At 38.2% G+C, this 25,881-nt stretch overlaps 1 protein-coding gene across 1 annotated transcript in view; it reads right to left on the bottom strand.

The window, feature by feature from the left end:
• Nucleotides 1–25,235, bottom strand: part of sez6b (seizure related 6 homolog b) — a 178,003-nt gene extending 152,768 nt beyond the window's left edge. The window contains exon 1 of the mRNA XM_053647675.1: nt 23,912–25,235. Coding sequence (XP_053503650.1) covers nt 23,912–23,987 — 76 coding nt within the window. The 5' untranslated portion in view covers nt 23,988–25,235. The remainder of the gene's footprint in view (nt 1–23,911) is intronic.
• Nucleotides 25,236–25,881: the final 646 nt, after the last annotated feature.

Genomic DNA, 25,881 nt, shown 5'->3' with positions numbered 1-25,881 from the left:
TGATGCCTGATTAAGGCTCTAAAAAACTAACCTAGACCACAGTTTCCACATGGTATTTCTTCTTTTGTTCTTTAGCTTCAGTTGGATGCAATTAATATAAATAGTGTCAGCAAACCAGAATAAACACAGCAAGGTATTTGTCCTCAACTTCATTTTCTGAGGACATAAAAAAGAAAGAAATATGAAAAATACTTTATTATGTTAACACCTTTATTACAACTATAGTATGCACTGGTGGATACTTTGTAGAAGACATTAAAAGTACTGGATCACAGGGTGCCTTTTTTAAATAAGGGTACTTTTTAAAAATAATAATAATAAGGACAACCTCTTGCAATCTTCTCTACTGCTATTTTATCTCTCTTTCTGTAAAACCCTTACAACAACTGATTAAAATGGTTCAGTGGTGGCTATGATCTATTTATGATACTGTATATGTTATAACATTTGGACAAGATAATGAATCAGACTTTATGAGACCAAAGAACAAAATGGTTGTATTTATGTACAGTGAAAGTGCTTACAAAAGAGACTCATTCCCTTCTATAGCCATTCATTAGCATGGACAATGATTGTGCATGGGATTGCCCTTCAGTATGGGCCATTCAGAACGCCATACCTACGACATACTGCTTTCATCAGGAGATATGGGTTGTTGTTTTTTTATAAATAAATAAATACATACATACATAACCTCTGCAAGGAATAGCATGAGTTAGTATATTCCACATGGAAGGTCAAGGTGGTGTAGATAACTGGACACAGAAACCACATCTCACAGCAACTAATATTCTATTCATATAGAAAAACATATAAAAGTGAGAGCTGAGAAACAAAAGTCACAGAACGAGCATATCAATTGTTCTCTGTCAAACGTGAAAAACTGTATTCAAAGCTGTCAAACAGAAACATTCATTCTATTATGCATTTCCACTGGCAAATGTCTGATAGCAGATATAACAAATAGCATAGGAAGAGTTTGTTTCTGAACCATGTTAAACCCCAGAGTCTCATTTTGTGTGTTTATCAGTGGAACTGAAAGCTCATGGATCATGAAATACAACCGTCCACTTTATTAGAAATACCTGAACACCTGCTCATTCATGCAATTATCCGATTAGCCTATTATGTGGCACCAGCACAAATGCATAAAATCATGCAGATACAGGTCAAGAGCTTCAGTTAATGTTCACATTATACATCAGAATGGGAAAAATGTGATCTCAGTGCCTGGGACTGAGGCATGGTTGTTGGTGCCAAACAGGCTGGTTTGAGTATTTCAAAAATCTCATGGGATTTACATGCACAACAGTTTATGCAGAATGATACGAAAAACAGAAAAACATTCAGTGAGCAGTAGTTCAATAGGTAGAAACACCTCACTGATAGGAGAGGTCATAGGAGAATGGTCAGACTGGTTCGAGTACACAGGAGGTCCATAGTAACTCAAAATAACCATTCTTTACAACCACAGTAATAAGAAAAGCAACACGGAACATACATGACGAACACTGAGGTGGCCGATCTATAACAGCATAAAACCACATCAGGTTCCACTCCAAGAACACGAATCTGAGGCTGGGCACAGACTCACCAAAACTGAGCAGGTGAAGATTGGAGGAAGACCATTTTTTATTTGTTTGTTTGTTCTTTGTTTTTTGGTTTGGTTGGGGTTTTTTATGACCAGGTGTAAAGGTTTTCATTTTAAAGTGGCCGGTGGGTGAATATGTGCTCATTATGGCTGATTGCATTATAAACATCAAGGGGTTTAAAAAATTTGTTCTGGTACATCTGTTACCTATTCAGTTGGAATTAATGTTCTGTGCAAACACACAAACATTAACATAAACATTACATTAAAACCTTTTTAATCTACAAAAAAAATTCATGACATTTTTTTAAATCACTGGGATTATGTATAATTGTTATTAATCATTGTTTCATTACACATAATAATGTATCATCATACAGATAATCTGTACATTTTATACATTTATATTGTTTAATATTCTGTAGTTAATGTGCATAATGTGATTTTTTCCCCAGTATTTAATGTAAGATGTTTTATTATTTTTATTTTATGTCTTATTTCACAGTTACATTGTTGAAATTCCAATAGCTACTATTGAACCATGAGATTATGTCAATTGTTTCTGATAGATAAATCACATTTTGTCTAAATATTCCTTAGTATCTGACAAAAAAATGGTTAGCAATATATTTCAATACATTTATTTTCAGCATGACTGTGCTTAAATAAATTTTTTTAAAAAAACAATATAAACTTGTGTAATATTATTTTTAATACTTGAATAATAAATACTACAGGTCTTATATTAAAAAAATAATTTAAAAAGTAACTAGTTACCAAAATTTCTAAAGCTGTATATACTGTGTTTTGAACTGAAACTGTTCATATTATTGGTCTGTCTGAAAGACAGCAAATAAGAGCAGTGGACTGGAGTATCATAAAGACTACAGACATACAAATAAAAATCTAATCTTTGTCTCACAGTCATTCCCTCAGCACCTGAACTCAGCATACCAATATGCACTACATCGAAAACAAGGTCAAACACACATCAGAATTAAGGTTTATACGCTGTAAAAGGTTCTAGTGTGGGTCTAGTGGATTGTTCCAGAATTTCCCCCATGCTCAGCAGTAATGGTGTGCTCTGAGAGGGGTCAGCAGGGTGAAGTGACGTGTGAGAGGTGTGAGGGGAGTTCGCTGGACTTTAGGTCATTAAAAGCAGCGAGGCCAGGGCAGAGGACAGACCTCCGCTAATACCAGCCCTAAATTGTCTCCTGCTCCAGAAGCCCTCCCATCAAGGCTGGAGAGAGAGGGGTGATGAGGTCAAGAGAAGGAGGAATGGAGGAGTTAAGCTGAGTAGGAGAAAAACAAGTGGGGGGAAAATGAGAGAATCAGGGTCAGATATGGCTGTGTATGGACACGAATGCTAAAACCATTTTGCCAGCGTCTCACATAAAGCTACATTCCGAAGGACAAAGTTTGGACTGTACAAAGTCACCAGAATGCTTAAAAAATGTGTATGTGTTTTTATTAATAGTTCAAGAAAGGACAAATTACTTAATTCTCTCACACTACACCAAATTCTAACATGTAGAAACCAAAGTACTGAGTGTATTGAATATAATAATAAGTTAAAGATATGACCAAGAAAATATATTTGTGGCACAACACAGCATACAGAGATGCACTGCATTTAAAGTGAATTTAACACAATTCAACATCATTGGACATGGAGGTATTCCTCTCTGAAACTGTCTCTCACCATGATATACGGACATCCTGAAATAAACCCTTAATAACAACATAACTTGACATAAACATAATTAACATTTATAGTAGCTTATTTCCTATTTTTTTCCGAACTGATTTAAGTCCCCATGAAATCAAAATTGAAGTTTTGTGGCTTTTATTGTGACTATGTTAGCTATAAACTAGTGCACATTTAGAAGATATATGCATCCAAAATTTACCGTCTCTCTCTATCACCAATATGGATGAACAATTTTGATGACATCATTCTGCACTTCAGCTTCTCATCAGATTTTCTGTCCAATCGATTGCTCTCTAGAATCTGAAGTGTCCTGCATCCATTATTATAAAAATCACCTTGCCTAAAAGATATTGGCTATTTTAAAAGGGTAAGGAGCCACTCTATATGTCCCGACCTGACTTCCTGTTTCAGTGGAAATTACGTCAACACATTGAATAACACTTCACGGTCATGGGAACTTTAAGAATCAACTGTCATAAAGATAACATTAACATATGTCGATGTCATTTTGGTATCTAATGTCAGTGTCACATGATGATGATGATGATGATGATGATGATGATGATGATGATTCTCTGGCCCTAAATTAGAGTGAGGTTGGTTTTAACATTTGACATGACACATCATGATTATGTGACTCCGCCATAACACAACCTTATGCAAAAGATCTGTCACCTGACCGTCATATACAGTAAGTATATATAAGTATATACTTATACTTATATATATACAGTAAGTATAACTCTGCAAAATTTTAGGCACATTCAAAGAAATGCTGTAGAGCAAAGATGCCTTCAAAATAATGAAATGAAATGTTGCAGCCTTCATTGTGTTTTTTGTCTGAAAAGTGGTCTCTTACATAAAATACTGCTTTCTTTAATGACATACAAAAAATTTTGTTTAACATTTAATTTTGTGCTAGAAAACTAGTGTTTGGGAATCTAAAATGTTTTTGTACTGACTTGATAATGTAGAAGTCACAAAATAAAAAATCTATAACAAAGTTTGTACTAAAAAATAGGATGCCTAAAACTTTTGCACAGTACTGTATGTCATTCAAAAAACCAATTCACAAAAGCAGTCTTTATGACAACTGAAGCCTGTTTGAGTAAGCAATAAAAAAAAATATCCATGATAATAGACACACAAAACATTTGAACATTTGAACAGAAGTTCAACCTTGTTTCAACACTTAATTTCACTTTGTTCCTCACAGGTCAAAATGAATCTCTGGAATCTGCTCATGATATTTGACAACAATGTGAAAAGAAAATCAGGTAACATCATTTCATAATCAAAAATGATAAGATGCTTATAACCAGGTAAAAGTCTATTCATTTACATGTTTACATAGGTTCATGTCAGTTGTAATGAGTGGCTTATTCATGTGCCATGTAGCACTATGAATACTACCCTTCGGTAAACTGTTTGCTCTAAGAGGTTCGGATTGAACGTTGTTCAACAAGAAAACAGTCTGTGTGATAGACAGGATCGGCGTTGGATCTAAAGTTTTAAATCCTAGAGTGCAGACAGAGGAAGTGAAGCTCTTAGACATCTTTTCATTTACTCCAACTGTCAAGACCACAGCCCTGAGTCATACTGAGGAGATTTGTACTTCCTGAGCGTGGAGAAAGCTCCTAGAGATAGAGAGATAGTTCAGAGGCTGCTCAGGCCAGCGTTGTATCTTGCACGCACACTCCTCAGCCTCCTACACAAAAACACATTGTCAGGACTGTGAAGGTAGTTCACACTTCATAGCCTTCTTAAAGTTCCCTTGTAAACAATCATACGCTTAAATAAAACATTTTCTCACTTTGTTTCTATGTGGCTTTTTTCTATGGCAACTCCGAAGCATCTCACACAACTCTGCTAAACAAACACTTGCCATGTATCAGTATAATGTTGAAATGGACTAGTAAGAATGTGAGATGTGAGAAGCGTAGGAGGCTGTTAATTAAGTGTGAATGAGTGAAGTAGACTCCTCAGTATCTCTGAAATATGCCAAGGAAAAAACGCATATGTCCGGCTTACTGAACAATAGAACGGGAAAGAAAACAGACACAGACATTAGTGTTCAGCAAGTGTTACCCTTTCTTTCTCTCAGTGATGGTCAGCTGTTGCTGTTCTAAATAAGGCATCAAACACAACGGAGAGGTCTGTTATAGGAAAATACCAGTTTGAAGTTAATTATCACCTTGAAGTTAATCACACCCTGAAGTGTATTATTCCTCTTACATAATGCGATTTGCCAATAATCCCAATTTATTTAAAACGTTTTTTATTAGTCTTATGTGGAGGCTTGTTCATGTGAACAAACTGTTACTACAGAAATGATAACATATTAGAACAAGCACATTGTGAACCTACCATTTGGAGCCATACTGTGGGGGAGGTGGGGGGAAGTAATAATAATAATAATACATTTTATTTGTATAGCACCTTTCTTACATAAAATGCAGCTCAGAGTGCTTCACATATTAAAACATAAAAACAAAAAATTTAACAAATCAAGAACAATCAAAAACAACAATGAAAGAAAAAGTGTAAGATTTGGATATAATAATAATAATAATAATAATAATAATAATAATACATTGTCAATAACAACTAAAAGGCAAAATATATTAATCAAAAGCTAACTTAAAATTATATTGTCTTCAAATGCTTTTTAAAAATATGAATATTTGTTAATTGTCTAATTTCAGTAGGTAAAATGTTCTAGGTTTTTGGGGCATAATGGCTAAAATCTGCTTCTCCTGATCTCTTAAGGGTTACATTACAATATATCAGAAACTCAGCATCGGAAGACTTCAAACTAAAAATTGGAACATATTTTGATAAACAAACAGAAAGATATGAAGGTGCTAAATCATTCAGTACTAATCAACACCATCTGACATGATCAGATTCAAGAATTTAACAGCACTGTGGTATAATTTTAAACATTGTACCAATCACAGTCTTAACTTCAGCAGAAAGTCTGTCAAACTGAAATATTCCATCATTAATTTTTTTTCACTTTCTGTTGAACTTCCTTTAAGAAGCCATGGTCTCTTTTTTTTGAACGATTGCTAGTGGCCTTTCACTAATTGATTAAAATCTGTCCACTCAAGGAAGGCCAGGTGGCAATTTCCTGTGTGCAGAAGTTCAAGAGCAAGTCTCATTACAGCCATTCACCAATTTCATCATCACTATTTCCCCTCAAACTATACTGCTTGAAAAATGACACAGTGCACCTAAAAATATACTTTGCACTCATATAGTACTGATGGTACTCAACCAGAATCGTCTTTTTTTACTGCCGCAACATGGATTTGCTACTCTTAGTACACGCAACGGTAACAGACATTCTGGTTGAGCTTTTTTTCTGGCTTGATCAGCCGCTATGCTTACAGTGCAAGGCTTCAAAGAAAGCAGTACTTTGTCACAGCATGTCAGAGCCATATCAACCTGCAGTTCTTGCCTGGTGTCCCACTGATGCTAAGTAGGTCGAGCATGGCTAGTACCTGGATGGGAGACCTCCTGGGGAAAACTAAGGCTGCTGCTGGAAGTGTTATTAGTGAGGCCTGCAGGGGGTGCTCTCCCTGTGGTCTGTGTGGAGCCTAATGGCCCAGTATAGGGAGGGGTACACTATACTGTAAAAATCTTTCAGATGAGATGTTAAACCTCTTGACACTCTGTGGTCATTTCTTATCTATCATGGCCCCCCCAATAATCTCCATCCCTGAATTGGCTACGTCACTCTCTCCTCTCCACTAATAGCGGATGTTTGGTGGACTGGTGCAATATGGATGCTACACATTACACCTGGATGGTGCAATATGGCTGCCATTGCACCATCCAGGTGGATGCTACACATTGGTGGTGGTTGAAATTAACCCCATTTCAATGTAAAGTGCTTTGAGTGTCTAGAAAAGCGCTATATAAATGTAACTGTAGATGAGCCTTTTTTACATTATCTAAGGTTCTATTCAGTGCTGCAGGTTTTGGAATGATGGTCATGCACTTCAAAGGCTAAGGTCACCTCATTTCCCTATGCCCATTCTCTTCCACTCAAAGCACTAGCAAAAGAAAAACGCTCACAAATGAGGTCCTTTTTTTCTATCAAGGGATCCTTTCAGCAATACTGTAAGTGACCGAGAATCCTTTGTTTCATCCTCCCAGGTTTACAAGGACACGGCTTATAAGGAGAAACTCTATACGAGTGAGTACAAAGGGGAATTACATAATTTATTTAAGCATTCCCCATTCTAGTGCTCAGCTTTGTCAATGCCGTGGCATAGACAGAATCAGAGAACTCTGAGACAGTCAGAGAGAAACAAAACCAGAAGAAAGAGAACTGGTATGAAACATTAAAAAAGCAGTGAATCAGTCCTGCAAATGCAGATAGAGATGTGCAAGCCTATTCTCTGGCTAGTTTTTTTTTCTATTTATTTATTCAGAGGCTCTTTCCTTTCACATACATGAAAATCACAAAATGTTAAGGCAAGTCCTTCACAATTCACCAAAGCTGAATTCATGAAGCTGATCCTTCACTGATCCCTGGGTGTGTGAGAGTGTGTGTGTGTGTGTGTGTGTGTGTGTGTGTGTGTGTGTGTGTGTGTGTGTGTGTGAGAGAGAGAGAGAGAGAGAGAGAGTGCATGTATGTGAGAACTCCTTCCAATTAATTCTGAAATCCAGCAGAGAGTAGACAACACTGCTCTATTCCACTTCTGCTGCATGCCAGCTGGACCAGAGGGCTTTATCCAGATTTATCCAGGCTCAAAACCAACAACTGTCCCAAATACAATTTATGGATAATTAATTGGAGTTCTTTCTTGGGACTATATGAAGGAATGATAATCAGTACCACTAATTTTGGCAGCAGCCATCCAACATCTCTCCTATAGTGGTTGTAATGGTATGTTCATGGCACTTATGTCTGTTATATGATGGCCCTTGTGATCAGTAGCACAAAGCGTTAAGCACAAAGCCATCACTACCCTCGATAAAGCGAGCCTTCCATGCACTTTAAGATTAACAACAAGAGCTCTGTACGAATAAAATGTCTTTCACATCTGTTTGATTGCTTGATTAACATTTAACATTTATTGTTAATGGTTAAATGACTTCTCATAGCCTGTGTTATTAGTAGACCATCACTTGAGCTGCTAATAACTAATAAGAAGGGCTTCCTAAGATGTCACTATACATTGCTCTGTCAATTTCCTGCCTCTGCTCTCCTGTAGCTATACTTTTTTTTGGTTAAAAATAAATATAATTAAAGGAGCAGTAGTCGATTTTTTTCTTACTAATAACAGGAAAATATAGAGTAAGTATAGAATGTGATAAAAATTGTCACGTATCGTGACGTAACGGAGATAAGGTAGGATGCAAGTGCAGTATGAACAGTTTTATTTAAGAGAGAGACAGGCAGACAAATCCAAAACGTGATCCACAAACGTAATCCAGTAACATGCAAAGTTCAGGCGATCGGCAAACAGGCATAAAGGGGCGAGGCAGGAATCAAGGTCGCGGTCACGGAAATACAGGGTTGAGAAACAAAACAAGAAGCCTGAACAATAGCGCGGGACTGGTAGCGGAGAAACCAGCGTGAACTAAACAAACGAACCTAAACATGACTATGACTATGACTATGACTATGACTATGACTATGACTACCTATCGTAAGGACTCTAAACTAAGATACTATAACTCAAGATTCCGCGTTGTGTGCTGGGAGGCGCGCGGTATATATACAAACATAATCAGCCTCGTAATGGCTGACGGCTGAGGGCGATTCAGACACACATGAAACAACAACCAATGACAGAACGGGGAGGAGACATAACAGAAACATAAACAAATGAACGTGTCGAAATGTCACGATTGTCCACAAGGGAAAAGCAGGTGCTCGCGTACCTGCTCGTGCACGCGCGCTCACATGCTCCACAGCGCGCTGCTTAAAGGGGAACTCGTGACAAAAATGATTTAAGCAGGTTTAAGACCTCAGGAGAAAAATATTATGTGTCTGAAAAATACCCCCTTGGAAAACACTCTTACGGTCCAGAAAGCATGTTTATGTTTACATGGCCATTCTGTCAGTCATTTTATAGCCACTCCTTCACATCCTTTCACTCTGCACCCTGCTAACATATTTATACCGCAGCGTACTGTAGCACTCATAAGAGCTTATTATAAAGAAGTTTTTGGTTAATGTGTATGATAAACATGGTTGTTAAGGTACTTTGTTCGAGGTTTTCCAATTGCAGTAAGAAAATTGTTGTACTGCAACAGTAGCAGAAATGGATGTGTTGTAGTTTTTTGGGCAATTATATTTACATACACGCAATTTGTCACATGTATTCATCAAATCCTGCTGGTGCGGGTTTATGCAAGTCACATGCGCATACGCACACACACACTTACACACGCGCGCACACACACACACACACACACGTGAAACACTCACTTCTCACTATTCATTGGAGGGGACACAATCTTCAGATAGCACAGTTTGTGGTTAGTCGTTGATTGAGGGGTCACAAAAATGCATTCAAGGCACCACACCACATTAAATTTCACCAAAGTCTTGACCACTATAGAACAATGACCAGGTCTTCCAAAGAAAAAAGTCCCAAGGACCATCCTCTGTGCTTTCCACTTGAGAGAGCATAAGCCATACAGCAGCACTCACTTCTGTCTGCAGATGTTTAACTGACTGAGAGGATTGTGTGCTGCACTGCAGTAGATTGGGCTTAGCCAGGGTCACAGTGCAGAAATGGCTGCTGGTTTACGACAGACACATTGTTTAATGGAAGTTTCTCTATGGCAGGCTGGGAGGGACAGGCGAAGGTGGCCAATTTCCCCATGGGCTGAACTGCTGAGCCTCTGCACTTCCTAAGCACTTAAGACTCTAAAACTTTCAGCCTACAGACCTGATCACACACCATGTAAAAACACCCCAATATTGAACAACCTCAAATCTGTCTCTCAGAACAGCATTGCAAGAGTTCCACTCTGGCAAACTGAATTCTATTCAAACTGATATGCAAAAAGCGATGTCCAACTGTAATAGGATGAAATAAAGATTCTGACAAGTATGAATGGCTCTCTTGCATCACGAATCATGAAGCAGGACTCTCATCATGCATGAAATATCCTGCTCACATCATTAATGGTAATAGGACGGCAAGGAACCAATCTCATTCAAAGCCATAATGTGGAAGAGAGATGGAACACGCTACATATAATGTGATGTATGGCTTCCCACAAAGCTGAAGGTATCTCACAGTTAAGTACAAAAGGAATACAACAACATCGATTGTTTTTAGTACTACTTGAAACATTTTGTCCATGGAGCAATCAAGCAAAATCACAATGGGTTTGGCTGGTGGGTTACACTTTAAAATAATAGTACATGAATAATCATGCACTAATACCTGAATTAATACTTACTTAAATATGAACTATGGAAATTGGATGGAGAATGATGCAAAACACGTACTAATGCACTTCAGGTGGTCGTTATGCACACATGAATTCATGAGACTCATGTCGTAGCTCCTCATTATTTCATGATTAGTAAAAGCCTTAACCCAACATTAGTTCATATGTAAGTAAGTATAATTAAGGTATTAGTGCTTGATCATTCATGTACTGTTATTGTAAAGTGTTACCGGCTGATGTAACATATAGTTCTATGTTCATTCTGGTTATATACAATATAGCAATACACCTGAATATGTGTACTATGAATATTTTTATCATGAATATGGAGGTGGAGAGTCATCTTTGTTAAAAAGATTCACTGTTACTCTGAATATTGCTGTATTAGCCCATACACATAGATCTGAAAAAAAAAAGAATGAGATGTATAACACTTAAATTTGCTTTTATTTATATTAGCACTGATCACTTTTAAGACCATTATTTCCTTGTTAACCGCATGCAGCAAAAAAAAAATGGAAATTTGAAACAAAACTGCACTTTAACACTTCAGAACAAGAGTACTGAAGCACTCATTATGTGTGCACAGTAATGTGAGTCACTGTCTGCATGTACAGGATGCTGATAAGAGGGCATATGAGATTTGTCAACTACGCTGCAAGAACATGAGTGGAACATGAATAGGGTAATGGACTTTTTGTCACACGGTTATTTCCACTGGAAATAAATATAGCACTTCAGAATCTGAATATATCTTTTCAAAAGAGACTAATTATAGACAGCATAAAGTAACTCGACGCTTAAACATGCACTGACAGTACATAAAACCCTGCCTATCACACACACGACACGATACACACACACACACATTTGACTTTACTTTTACACTTTTATTTTTTTAAGTTTTTGTAACTAACAATAATAATAATAATAATAATAATAATAATAATAATAATAACCTGTTTCCTTGCGGAGGCCCACCAAACATCCCCATAAGGTCCAAACTGTCAGATGTTCCATTGTGGACATCAACACACACACACACACACACACACACACACACACACACACACACACTGATACATTGCAGCCAGAACTGATCAATACAATTACACTGACAAATACAGAACACACACAGATGACCTCTGACTCTTTTAATATCTGCAAGGGCAAAGGTCAAAAACAATCCTGGGTTTCATTACTTACTGATCCCTTTATGTTTAAAAAGGGGCAAAGCAGGAATCAGTCTATTACAGAAAGCTGGAAGCACACGGCTGCTCTGATTTATTTTTTTAATAGATTGAGTATCAGTGGCCTCCACTGACACTACTATTACTACCGGGTGTGGAAGAACTGTACATTCACAGCATGAACATGCAGATGAAAAATCTGCAGCAATTATGTGATGCAGTCATGTCAACATGGACCAGAACTTCAAAGCAACGCTTTGTTACTTGGTACAGAAATATTTTCAAATTAGGCTTCAGAGATACTTGGTATTGTTGGAAGAAGAAAGCAAGTGAAAATTTATGCAAAGATTTTGAAGACTGTTCATTAAATGCATTCTGTGTTAAAACAATAAAAAAAAATGTGTTTACAGTTCCACACAGAGAGGCTATTTACTGTTCAAAGACATAAAAAAAAGTGAACCTGACGGTGATTAGTACTTGTTAGCAGTTTTTTTTTCTATAAATGTAATGACTCATAAAAATAGGAACCCCATAGAAATCATACTGTAGTGGGTAGTCAATAACAATTCAGTAGGATTGTGAGAAAGCATTATGTACTACAATCTCTAATTGAAATCCCATGTTGAATAGCAATAACGCATCCATACACATCTGGGACTGTTTGGAGGACTAAGCATCAGAAGCATCAAAAGAAAAGAACCCCTTCTTACAGAGTAATTACTGGCACCACATAGCTATGATGCATTTGATTATGCAACTGGATTTCAAACACTAGTAAGAAAGCTTGGTGTGCAGCTGCTCCCTGTAGGTGGACAGTGTCTGGCAAACCTTCAAACTTCAAGTCATTACATGAGTGATCAAAGTGCTGAGCAGCTGGCCTCTAACACAAAGAGAAGTGAACAGCGTGGGCTGACAAAGCTAATCAATGTGACTGCTCCACACTGCTTCATTAAAAGCCTATAAGGAAGAGCACAGGGTGTACTGTGCAGCCTGATCAACACACTCAACACACTCTTTTTGCAAAATTTCAATTGCAATTTCACCAATTCAAGTTGTTTTCTGCGAAAAAAAAGCACAAAAACTCCACAAGTTCCACCACCAATTTTATGAAAAAAGCTGCAGAATAATCAAGCATTTTTGGCTGCAACAATCACAAATGACTCTTCGAAATGCTGAGTCTCCATAAAGGTAAACATGCACAATTATCACAATTCCACTCTTTAAAATTGGCCTAATACAGGATTCTCTCCAATGCACCATTCAGTGAAAATTTCCAAAGAAAAAGATACAGTTGTTGATATGGTGAAGCTTTCTCTACAGAGACTTTTATTTAAAATGTATGTAAGGAGTCTCCAGAGCCAGCACTTTTTAACCGTCAGTATGTTTTCTGCAAGGGCAGAGGAGTTGGTACCACTTTACAATAATAGTACATGATTAATCATGCGCTAATTACTTACATATGAACTAATGATGAGTTAAGGCATGTACTAATCACAAACTAATGAAGCGCTAACCTTAACTATGACGTGAGTCTTATGAATTCATGCGTGAATAACGACTACCTTAAGTACATGTTAGTACGTAGGGGTAAACTAAATCAAACATGCTCTAGAAGAAAGAATATAAATGAAATGTGCATAATTTCTAATTAATAATGTCTATTATTAGTGTGTCTTTCTACAGTCGATAAGGAGGATCAATGTAAATAATAAAGTAATCCAGCGCCAAGAATTCGTAGTAGTCACGTCATTGGTTTGTGATTAGTACATGCCTTGAACTAATCATTAGTTCATATTTAAGTAAGTATTAATTCAGGGAACAGTGCATGATTGTTATTGTTTAGTGTTACAGAAGAGTTTGTATATTATGGTTTGTCAGAGACATGACAAGCTGTGCTTTTTTTCTTTGTTTGTTTGTTTGTTTGTTTGTTTGCCTCGATAACTTCAAGAAAGACAAAAAAGAGAGACTCCTAAGGGAACTGTTGTAAGTGATAACAGGAATGAGCTTGCCTCATGGACGTTCTACTACTCTATATGTAACTACAAACGGTTAAAAAAAACTTGTGTTGTTCCTTAATAAATAAAAAATTCTAGTCACTGTGGGCGGCTGTGGCTCAGGCGGTAGAGCGGGTTGTCCACTAATCGTAGGGTTGTTGGATTGATTCCTGGCCCACATGACTCCACATGCTGAAGTGTCCTTGGGCAAGACAGCAAACCCCAAGTTGCTCCCGATGGCAAGTTAGCGCCTTGCATGGCAGCTCTGCTACCATTGGTGTGTGAGTGTGTGTGTGAATGGGTGAATGAGACACAGTGTAAAGCTTTTTTTTTTTTTTATAAAAGAGCTATATAAGTGCAGACCATTTACCACTGGCAAATCACTGTGGTATAAAAGAAATAACATATTTTAGGAAGCAACTATAATGTGGCAACGTATCACACCACCCTGGTGTGGACTATTTTTCTGTAATAAGGCAAAGTGTGTTATTCTGTACATGATATTAGTTCCAGCAATACATCACAGGTTTATATTAATGCGCTCATTATGATTCAATTTCGTTTCTGTAGTAAAGGCACGTTTGCACTGATTTGTACGATGGAAGCGCCATGTCATTTAAGACTAATAAAACATTTTTAAAAACATGTTACTTAACAGAGAAAAATGTATAATTGTTGATAAGGTGAAGGTTTCTCTAAAGCAAGGTTTATTTAACATTAGGGAAAAAGTCTCAGGTGTCAGCACTTTGTAACAGTAAGTTTTCTGGCATGGGAAAGTCTTCAAGACAGAGGAGTTTGTACTTTCCAATTTCTCAGTAACATGTGTTTCTTTTTGGGTTTTACTTGGAATCATCTTCTAACCTCAATGGGGAAAAAAGGGAGAGGCTTTGTGAGGGAACAATTGTTTATAGCTGCTCTAATATAAGTGATAACAGGAACTAACATATTTTGGCCAGATCTTCCAGAACATTAAATCTAACTATTAATAGTTAATGTTTATTAATAAATTCTAAATTGTAATTGTTGCCAAATTGCTGTGGTGTAAGAGGAATAAAACCCTTCAGGACATGGTGTCATAGGACAATAATCAACATCAGAGGGGTAACAATGCGAACACCACCCGCCATTTTTACTGTAACGTCACAATGTTATAGAATAGAAATGTTCATATTTACAGTTTTATTACTACATATGGTTCAGTACCTTGTAATAATATGCTAGAAAGCTCTGTCTGTGAAATGGTATTTACAGTATTGGTAATGTAACTGATCATTAGTTTCATGTACACCTGTGGTTACAACTGTTTTCATTTCAGAAGAATGCACTTCTATCAGCTGTGTCTCAGTGAGAAAAGCAGCCTACGGAAGCCCCAAAAACAGCTCTGCTGCAGGTGGTCAGACAGTGCAAGCTCATTTTAAGCTCCACATCTGCTCTTTCATAGACCTCTGCCTGCAAAGTTAATGTGTCCATAGTAAGAGGCAATTAACCACCACTGAATCAACTCCAACTGGAGAAAAGCGTTGCTATGCTGAATGAAATCTGCTATTTACTGCTCAAAGACATAACGCTTCCTGTAATCATCTTTTTCCAAGGACATGTAATTGGCTGGTGAAGTACAACAGTTGGTATTATAAAAGAAATAATATTCGACGAGCCAGAATATTTTAGCGATTCAATACTGTAGCTTACGTCAGTGCAAAACAGCTACGGTCTTCTGTAGAGTGTTCATTACTCCAGCCTTCTCACCTTGTCGTTGATCTATTTTTGAATAAAGGTAATAGCTTTATTGTGATTAATGCCGAAAACTTATAGGCACATTTGTCTTATTTTACCGTCTCTGGGTTTCTGGTTCATCTATTTGCTGTTGAGCGCGGCATGCCATCCCCCTTGACAACTGTGTAAAGGTAAATAACGAGCAGGTCGACTCTTGCTGAAGGTACCTCATGCCAGAACCCCGGATTTGCATTATTCATCTTTATTACAGTGCTGTCTGTGGCGCATAGGGAACTGACAACACCCGCCTCGCACTCACACGCTTGGTTCATTAGCAACAGCTCCGGCAAAGCCACAGCTCACCTTTAAGCAAATCGTTTACAGCTCCAATGTCACTGTGGGCCTCATAAAGGCAGCGTTCATCTGCATGAAGATGTAAGTCTTATAGTGCCCCTAATAATATGCATTGCATCTTTTAAAAGTATGAATATTGTACTCCGCAGCACTGCTGAATATTGAATATGCTTATCCTAAGGCTGGAATATCAAAACCAAATAAATGGCATGGGAATTCCATATGCAGCAAAACATAACGAATGTTTTTATGAAAGTAATATGTGCTTAGATGAATAACTCTGACAGCTTTGTGTGCCAGGTAGGAGAGCCCAAGAGGATTCATAAGTGAGAGAGGACTGAATAATCATAATAGCTCAACATGCATGATATGTTGTTCCCTAGAGCAGCTGTTCCCAACCCTGGACCTGTATTAGCACTGCCCGGCATATTCTGCTGTGTTTTTTCTCACTCCAAAACATCTGATCAAAGTAATTATCCAATTAGTAAGCCATTCTTAGGTCAGTGTGGATATGTTAGCACAAGGGAAGCACTCAAATGTGCAGGGCGGGGGTACTCAAGCACCAGTGTGGTTAATTACTGCCCCGGATTTACAATGTTGCCACTGTTACCAGTTCTGTGGCTTGAAAGCACAAAGGCCCAACTAGATTTCGATATCAAACCATTAACAATGAAAAATAATTTGGTTCAAACATACATTTATTATATTACCAATATAAGACTTGTTCTATTCTGAAAAATAGGAAACACTCAGATTATTCAGATTATTACATTATATTTTATCCTTGCATGCCACCAGTATTCTGGCGAAATAAATTCGCAGTTACCTCTGAAGAAAATGCATTGGTCATCTCGAACGAGGATCTGTTTCTGTAAACCAAACATGTTCCTGAGGTGATTACCCACTGCCTCGCTTAGTGCTCAGCCGTATCGGGCTTTTGCTTGAGATGAAGCAGCTTCTAGATGGAAGCTGGCATTCCAAACAGCGAGAAGAAAGAATGTGCTGTCTGATGCTTAATCACTGCAGAAAACCCAGGACTCTGAATACCCTACACACGCCAGGCCTAATTAGCCAGGTGTATACAACCTGCCAGTCCAGGAGAGGCAAGGGGCAGTTGATCCGCTGCACTAATGTTTGCTCTTCTCTGGCTGCCCGATCAATACAGAGCCATGCCTAGCAGATGTGCAACACACCAGGTCTGCTGCTGAGATGCAGACCGAGGAGCAGGTTGATAAAGTGATAGCAATGTCTCAAAGGTCATTAAAAGCAGCACAATGCCACTGCCTGCAATTTCCATAATGGTTTACAGTTTAATAGTTACAGCTTCTTCTACTTTGATTTCCCTTCCTCACAACAGACTCTGCTGTAACCCCTGTGTGGAGAGCTCATTGGTGTCAAAATGATTGGTCACGAGTGAGAGGAGGGTGAAGTGGAGGCGTTCAGTGCATTATGTCTCCAAGATATCATACCCAGTGAAGCGAGGCACAGGGCCCCTCCATCCTTTCATTCTTTATGGATGAGAGTAAGACCTGAACTCTATGCAAAAGGCCTTCAGGATTTATGAGCAGTATGGATTACTGGCCCAAGCCAAAAGGAGATAGCCAGAAGAATCGCGTGGTGGGGAGCAGCTGCTATCGAGGGAGACTGCCTCATTGATTTGTGATAAATACCTCCAACCACACTCTTTTCATTTTCCATCAATGCCACCTCTTCTCCATACAAGTGGGCTGAAAACTTGTATTGTATTATAAAGCCTCATGAGTCAGAGGGCTAATAGGACGCCAATAACACCAACCTCTGCGCATGTGCCATCCACGTCAGCATGCTCACTGAGGTGAAACTGAATTGGCACAAAGAGCAGACACAGCAACCTGGCTGTAATCAGCACCACCATGGTTATAAGAACAGACATCATTGCTCAGGCCCAGCTGGATCAAGATGACCATGTGACCATCTGTCAGTTCAATAAGGCTATAACCGTGTGGCATAATCAGAAATGCCAAATAAAGTGTGGTGCTTGTCAGAGCACATAAGCTTAAAGAGCGCAGGCTCTCCGGATGTTTACTGCTTCAGATAGACTGTTGAATGAGTAAGGAGATTATAAGCATACTGAATGGTAAAATTTTTGTGACAAGCACGGACACAACAGGAGGGAAATAACATGGTGATTGACGGCCACTAGGATAAAAAAGCATCCATGACTGCACAACTGGATCCGGTTAAAGTTACTACAAAATGTGGAGGAGTGCAGCCACAAGCTCTTTGGCACCCTGGCAGCACCTGGGAAACGCCGGAGTGTCATTTTCATCTTAGGGCTGTGACAATAACACTCATTTCCAAATAAGCCAGTTGGAAAAGAGGCTGTTCAAAACAATTAGTAGGGTATACATGCTCTGAATAGTCCTTGATTAGCTTGCGGCAATACAGAAAAAGACATGCATTTTCAATCACTGCAAATTATATGATAAGATTTTGTGATCGCAGAGATATATTAGAAAAGATTGCCCCCATGCTTTACCATGGCTAAACTTAGTCGCCTTTTTATCACGTTTATACTTGTACCTGTACTCACTTACCCACCTACATTATAGGTGTACTTTGGGGGTAAACAAGCAAAGCCTGTCTGTTTCTGTCTTTTCTGTTTCTGGACCCCCACTCACAAGATATTATTTGTATGGTGAATCATTGTCAGCTGACAATGTGCATAGCAACAGATGGGTCACAGATAGTAATTATAAATCTTAAAGGTCACCAATATGGTAGTATTATTTATAAGGTATGGTGTACCTTATAAATGGCCCAATGAATGCAGCTACAAATAAACCAGCAAATCCTTGTATTTTTTCCCCCCAGTGCTGACTGCGTGACATCATCAAGAGCAAATAGCTTTTCCTCTGCAGCAGACAGTCAGACAAAAAGGATAGAGGGACAAAAAATGGAGTGAGTGTGTAATCTTTCACGTGGCCTCTCTGGTGAAGAGTATTATTTGGATCTAGATTCAATTAAAAGCCATTATATATGCCCAAAGAGAATACAAACTTGATGTCTAGGGTAAACGCATTCTATAAGATATAGAGACAAACACTTCAAATATCTTTATACAGAACATACAATATGTACTTATCCCAACATAAAATTGAATTGACAAATTGAATGGAGATTATAAATTCTCATTAACTTTGTAATACTAGTGCTTTTGGTTGGCTTGTAAAGTCTTAAATCTTCACAATCTAAACAACTATGAACTAAGACGACTTTCTTAACAACCGGTTCAATCAAACACACCCATTACCACAGTTAAATCATATTTAAAAAATGGATCAATAGTAAATAAGGTATTAAACAGGATGGGGTATGTTGTTAAAGGAAAACAATAGGGTGAACTGATGCCACAAAGCAGAGCTTCTGTCACAACCCTTAAAGCTGATTATTTTCCATTAAGAGCACATCACATGATGTTTCATTCCTTTATACCACAACAATTTGCCAACTCTAATCGTTTTATTTATTAATGATTATCACACCATACTTTTATCCATTTATAGTTACTTTAATGTTGTGGAACATGTGGGAAGTTAGTTCCTGTGATCATTTACGCTATAACAGTAATAAACAGTTGTTTATAAAAACATACATGTAAATGTGTCAGAAAATAGCTTTACCTCTGGATGTTATATAGTGCTGACACTGGAGACTCCTTTCAAAAATGCTGAAATAAAATGCTCATTAAACCACATCAGTGATTACACATGTTTTTTAATCGATTTATGTGGAAGGTCCATCATATAAGAATCTGTGTGCATTGCTGCTATAGAAATGATCATGTATTAGAATGAGGGCTTAGTGGTTTTCACATGTGCCTCACACCTCAAGGGCTGGGAGTAGGAATCCCACCTCCACCCTGTTTGCATGCTCACATCTTCTCCCCTGCTTCGGTTTCCTCCGGGTACTCCAGTTTCCTCCCCCAGGCGAAAAGGCATGTGTTGTCTAAATTGTCCATAGTGTGTAAGTGTGTGTGCGATTGCGCCCTTCAATGGTTTGCGCCCTGAGTCCCTTGGGACAGGCTCCAGGCTCCCCCACGACCTTGTGTAGGATAAGCGGTACAACAAATGAATAAATGAATAAATTAATGTATTAGAACAAGAACATTAATTTTTTTTAAAAAAACCTGATTAAAGAAACCTGTGGTTTGCCTTGGAGCCAGCACTACTGTCAGAGCTGCTGTTCTAGAAAATGAATCAACAGATTCCAGAATTCAACAGTGCTATGTTATAAACATTATACTGTGTTACACGTGTGATTTAGAGGATTGAGGATTTAAAGGATTGAGGTTGCAGATTTATAGAAGGGAAAGAGGGGTCACATAAAGTAACCTTGCACCCTGACCCATGATTTCTACCACATTTCATTATAATCTTCATTTTATCTGTCTGTGTGCGTGCGTAGGTGCCTGCCTGTGTGTGTCCGTGTGTTCTTGTCTGTGTGTGCGTGCGTGTGTGCACATGTGTGTGTGTGTGTGTGTACAGCCACATGAGACTATAACATTCTAAATAATTAGAAGAAAATACAGGCTGTGGCATAACCAGGTCAAGTACAGATATGCAGGCTAGACCTAAAAAATGTTTAAAAATAAATAAATAAATAAAAAAGTACAGAGGAGCTTTTAAAGTGTGCTGTATAATTAGATCCAGCATATCATCAAGGTTTTATCAACTCACAGCCAATATCTATTTAAAACGCAATAAAATGTTCAATCAGGCAAACAAAACGTGTCTATCTCACCTCGCCCCTGTGAATCCGTGCACCCTTTTTTTCTTCTTAATGTGGTCTCCTGATATCTGGCAGAGTACTTGATCATTGAGACATCTTCAGAGATTATCCACAAGGGAACTCTGAATGGATTTGAATGCATTTAAGACATTATCATCCACAGTATCCAGGCAAAAATGGGGAAGGACGTCTAGTACAGTATAATGGAGCTGAAAGTCCCCTTTAATGAAAATGCGTGATTAATGTTAATATGCCCAACATAGAAGACCAAAATAGAGATGAGTTCTACTTATTTCTTAAAGCTCTATTTGTAGAGATACACTGTGTTTGCGGTCCACTAATGGCAGGTATTATTATCTATTGGTATCACCCTATTTATCCATATTTAAATTGGTACCCTATTTATATGAAAGAAGGTATGTTTGCACGATTATAACATACATGTAAATATACAGGACAGTAGAGGATTGAAAATGGTCAGAGTGTAAGGTCATGAAGTACAGTGCCTCACTTATTAATCTCAGCTTTAATCAAGGGTATGAACTTGCAGGCTCTTAGCATACTGTAAAGTCCATTATGTCAGGGTGTATTGTAGGGTGGAAAGGGGCAGCTGCTCCACACCTTGAGTGTGGGATAACCTCTTGCATCAAAGGAGACAAGGGCATTGATGAACTGGTGGTGGAATGCAAAAACTGACAGGGAGGGCAGCCCAGAGAGCTGATAGAGGTTGATGTGACCAGGGCACCACCTGGTGCTGGGGCTAATAGCTTAACCTCTGCAGGGCTGCTCTCAATAGGAACAGTCCGCATCAGAGGCAGGATCTGCCCAGCACCAGCGGGGAGCGATGTGTCAACCTCCTCTGACACTCCCATAATCACAGCAAAACCCTGAGGAGAGTACGACTGGAACTGCTGTGGATTTACTCACTTACAGAAGAGACAAGAGCCTCTGATAGTCAGGTACTCAGTCTATGTTACATACTCCATACTCCAAAACTGTGTCACTTATTGCACCATATGTACATTGGATCCTAGAAAATCCTCCTATTGACCTTTCCCTGTTGTTTTAGATGTTCTGTGATGTTATCCCCAGTGTCATCCTTATGTGTTAGGTGTTACCTGCTTTTAGATGCCTCTCACTGTTAGGTAAGGATTTATGGTGCATTAGTTGGAGTGCTTTTCAAGGTAAGATGGAGAGTGCCTGCGCACCACAATGAAGGTGACTGATCAGTAGGAAATATTATAGATTAGTTATCCAGCTACTTTTGCTTCACTTCACACATACGCCAGTGTCACGACTGATCATGTTTAGGCAACCTTAAGTCGTAAGTTCTAAGTCATAAGGTTGCTCTGTGCAAGTTTACTTAGCCCAAGTGAACAAGCTATATCCCTTAACAAAAAGAAAACCTTCCCAAAGAAATGTCTCTTATGAATCATAATTATGTTTAAAAGAAAAATATACAAACTTTTATCATAACTTATCATAAAGGTTGATATATTTTTCTTTTAAACATAATTGCATGCAATTTTTTGCTAATTATGAAAGATTCTGTAGAGTGCGCATATATTCAATATACACAGGAATGAGTAGACAGTATGCATTTTCGAAGCAGAAACATTTTTCTTTCCTCCAAGTCTATGTGTAAATTATTATTGTTACATTCACAATAAAACATCATTCAGAATGAGAACAATTGTGTTAAATACTGGATAGTTATGGCTCCACAAATCTTGTGCATTAGATTACTTTATACAGGGTGTCCCAAAAGTCTCCATACATAGGGGTAATTGACATTTTTTTTGTAAAATGCCTGTCTGTTTTCATACTTAGTGTATATTAAGAATGCCTTTGAAAAAAAATGCCTGCCTGTTTTCATACTTAGTGTATATTAAGAATGCCTTTGACAAAAGAAGAACATATTGAAATCATTCTCATGGCTGGATCAGGAAGCTGTCGCAGTGTTGCTATGGACTTTACCAGGAAATAATGACAAGTACATCACACACGACATTGTTGCCAAACTTATTAACAAATACAATAAGATTGGAAGTGTTGCAGATCAACTGAGAAGTGGACGTCCACGAACATCCATTGACGAAGGCACAACCGACATGGTGCTGGCAAACTGTACATAGTTCGGACACTCTGTATAATCAAATAATCTACGCAAAATGAGGTGTCCTAAATGGTACACACTGGCTCTATATAACAAAGAAACCAAGGAGAGATAGGTACAGAGATGCAAGAATATATATATTATATATATATATATATATATATATATATATATATATATATATATATATATATATATATATATATATATACTGTATATATACTGTGTATAAACTGTGTATGTATGTGTGTGTATATATATATATATATATATATATATATATATATATATATATATATATATAAGCATAATCGATAAATATGTATATATCATAATTTCAGTGTGCTTGTGTGTATATATGCACACAAATATTTTAAATATGTATAATGATTTTAATACAGTCAGTTAAATATTTCTGTTCAATACCATCACTACTGAGATCAGAAAGATCTATAGGCTGAAACGTAATAAAATGTGATTAAGGTCAAGCTAGTGGCCTGATTTATCTTACATTCTCGATATGGAAACTGCCAAAGTACTGTTGAATCTGAGTCTCCTCATATCAACATTTCCACGAAAAAGATGCTGGCAAAAACTTTTGGGACCAGAACACAGCAGTATTCACAAGAACCTGTTACAACTACCACTTATAGGCTATGAAGATACAGTACAGCAAACATGATAAACATCAACTCAGCACTATTAAGAAACCATAACGACATGACTATGAAAAGCTACAGCCTGTAGGGCTGTTTATGTGTCTGTGGGTGTCATAATCCTCTCTCCTGATCCTTTCTTTATCATATATATATATATATATATATATATATATATATATATATATATATACATACATACATACATACATACATACATACATACATACATGGTGAATGTGTTAATACCCACTCGTTCTGTCCTGGCATGTCATTGCAAACCATCACTATCACACTGAAACCGTTCATCTGCTCCTCCGGTCCTGACAGGACAGATATCAGGTAACACCTGCGCTCCTGAATGATGGGATTTTTTTTTATGTCTTACCTTTTCCCGGTGCGATCATCACTATCGTGATCAAGAAGAGCATCTTCGATCTGTAAAACGCTGCCGCTGGCTTCATGCTTTGGTCTCCTTTTATGACGGAGTGTTGATGCGTCCTCGTGTTAAAACACTTTGCTCAAATAAACAGGCGCTGCTCTCTCTTCCAATAAACACACACACGCGCGCGCGCGCGCGCCCACACACACACACACACACACGCTCGCAGTGGGACCTCCGATCTCTCCGCCTGAGCTCGAGTCTGCTCGGATCTCTTAACTATAATAAAAGTAGAAGGAGCGGGGAATGGTTGAATGTGTGCGCACGCTAAGCCGCTCTGGTCGCTTTGAGGCTGAGCGCCGCCTCCGTTTGGGCTCCTAGCGTTAGAAAGCGGAACGGCTTCAGCTGCGCGCGCTAACTTCGTACCGTACATAATCTAATAGTGCCCTCGTTTACGCGCCTCCAGTACTGAGCATACTGCACGCGCTCAGCTCTGAAGTCCGTCACTGCGTTCAAAATCATATCGAAGTAGCCTGTGTATACATTACTAAAGCTACAAACCCTACTGTAAGGGACTACGCGTACCACACAGACTGTCTCTGAGAGGAACCTGGACATTTGATAATATGATTTAGCGTCCTGTGCGACTTGAGAGACTGGAATTTTCCCATCAAGTTTACAATATTATGCTGTGCTATTTCAGAGGTGGCAACTGCGCATGCGTTAGTTTTAAACCAAGCTGCGCGTGGTTTAGTTCAGCAGGCTAGTTCTTACACTTTTGCAACAAAGGGACCTCTTTATATGTAACTATACATGTAATAAATTCCATGGATGCCATCAGGACAGATTTATAAAAGATTAGTCAATATTTAAATATGTCCATCCTTAAAATGACTTTTAAAAACACTTGTAGGCCTCAATAATGTTAGTTTGTACTTAATGACAATGAAAAGTTCAGGAATAAACAACTGTATGACTCTGATAAATAACCATCCATCTATTTTCATACCGCTTATCTTACACAGGGTCGCAGAGAGCAAGGGGCACAAGGGGGGGACGACACCCTGGACAGGGTCAATCCATCGCAGGGCACAATCACATACACATTCACACACCCATTCATACACTATGAACATTTTGTACATGCATGTCTTTGGACTGGGGGAGGATACTGGAGTACCCGGAGAAAACACGGCATAGGGAGAACATGTAAACTCCATACACACAGGGCTGCGGTGGGAATCAAACCCCCAACCCTGGAGGTGCAAGGTGAACATGCTAACCCCTAAGCCACTGTGCACCCTACATAAAATATGTATGTAAAAAAATTTAGAAATAAAAATAAAAAGTCTACTGTGTGTGTGAAGTTTGAATATTCTCCCCGTGCTTCAGGGGTTTCCTCTGGGTACTCCAGTTTCCTCCCCTAGTCCAAAGATGCTACATGCACTGTAGGCTGATTGGCATTTCTAAATTGTCCATGGTTTGTGAATCTGAGCGTGAAAGTGAGAGCAGTTTTTCCCTACTCTGGATTGGCACCCGTCCAGAGTGTCCCCTGCCTTGTTCCCCGAGTTCGCTGGGATAGGCTCCAGGCTCCCCGCAACCCTGTATAAGATAAGCAGTATGGAAATAGATGGATGGTTATTATTATTAATAATTATAATTATTATAAGTACTATAATTATTATTTAGGCCTACATGATTTTTTAAGTCATTCAGGTTTGGATTACACACATTCAATTCAAGTGACCAGTCAAATTGGTTAACTATTCTAAGAACGCAACAATAAATATAATTATAGCGTCGGGTTGTGAGCTACACCTCTGTAAAAAATAAAAATAAATAAATAAATTGAAAAAAGAAAGAAAAAAGAAAAGAAAACAAAGAAAAAAATTTATACTAACTAAAAATCACACACCCCGGCTGTTGTTCATGGTCCCTAAACAGCACTTTGACAACCGCTGGCTATTTTATTATAG

This window comes from Ictalurus furcatus, chromosome 17, assembly GCF_023375685.1.
Source record: "Ictalurus furcatus strain D&B chromosome 17, Billie_1.0, whole genome shotgun sequence".
NCBI classification, from domain to species: Eukaryota; Metazoa; Chordata; class Actinopteri; order Siluriformes; family Ictaluridae; genus Ictalurus; species Ictalurus furcatus.
Note: the sequence above shows the minus strand (reverse complement) of the source record. Positions and strands in the feature narration are given on the sequence as shown.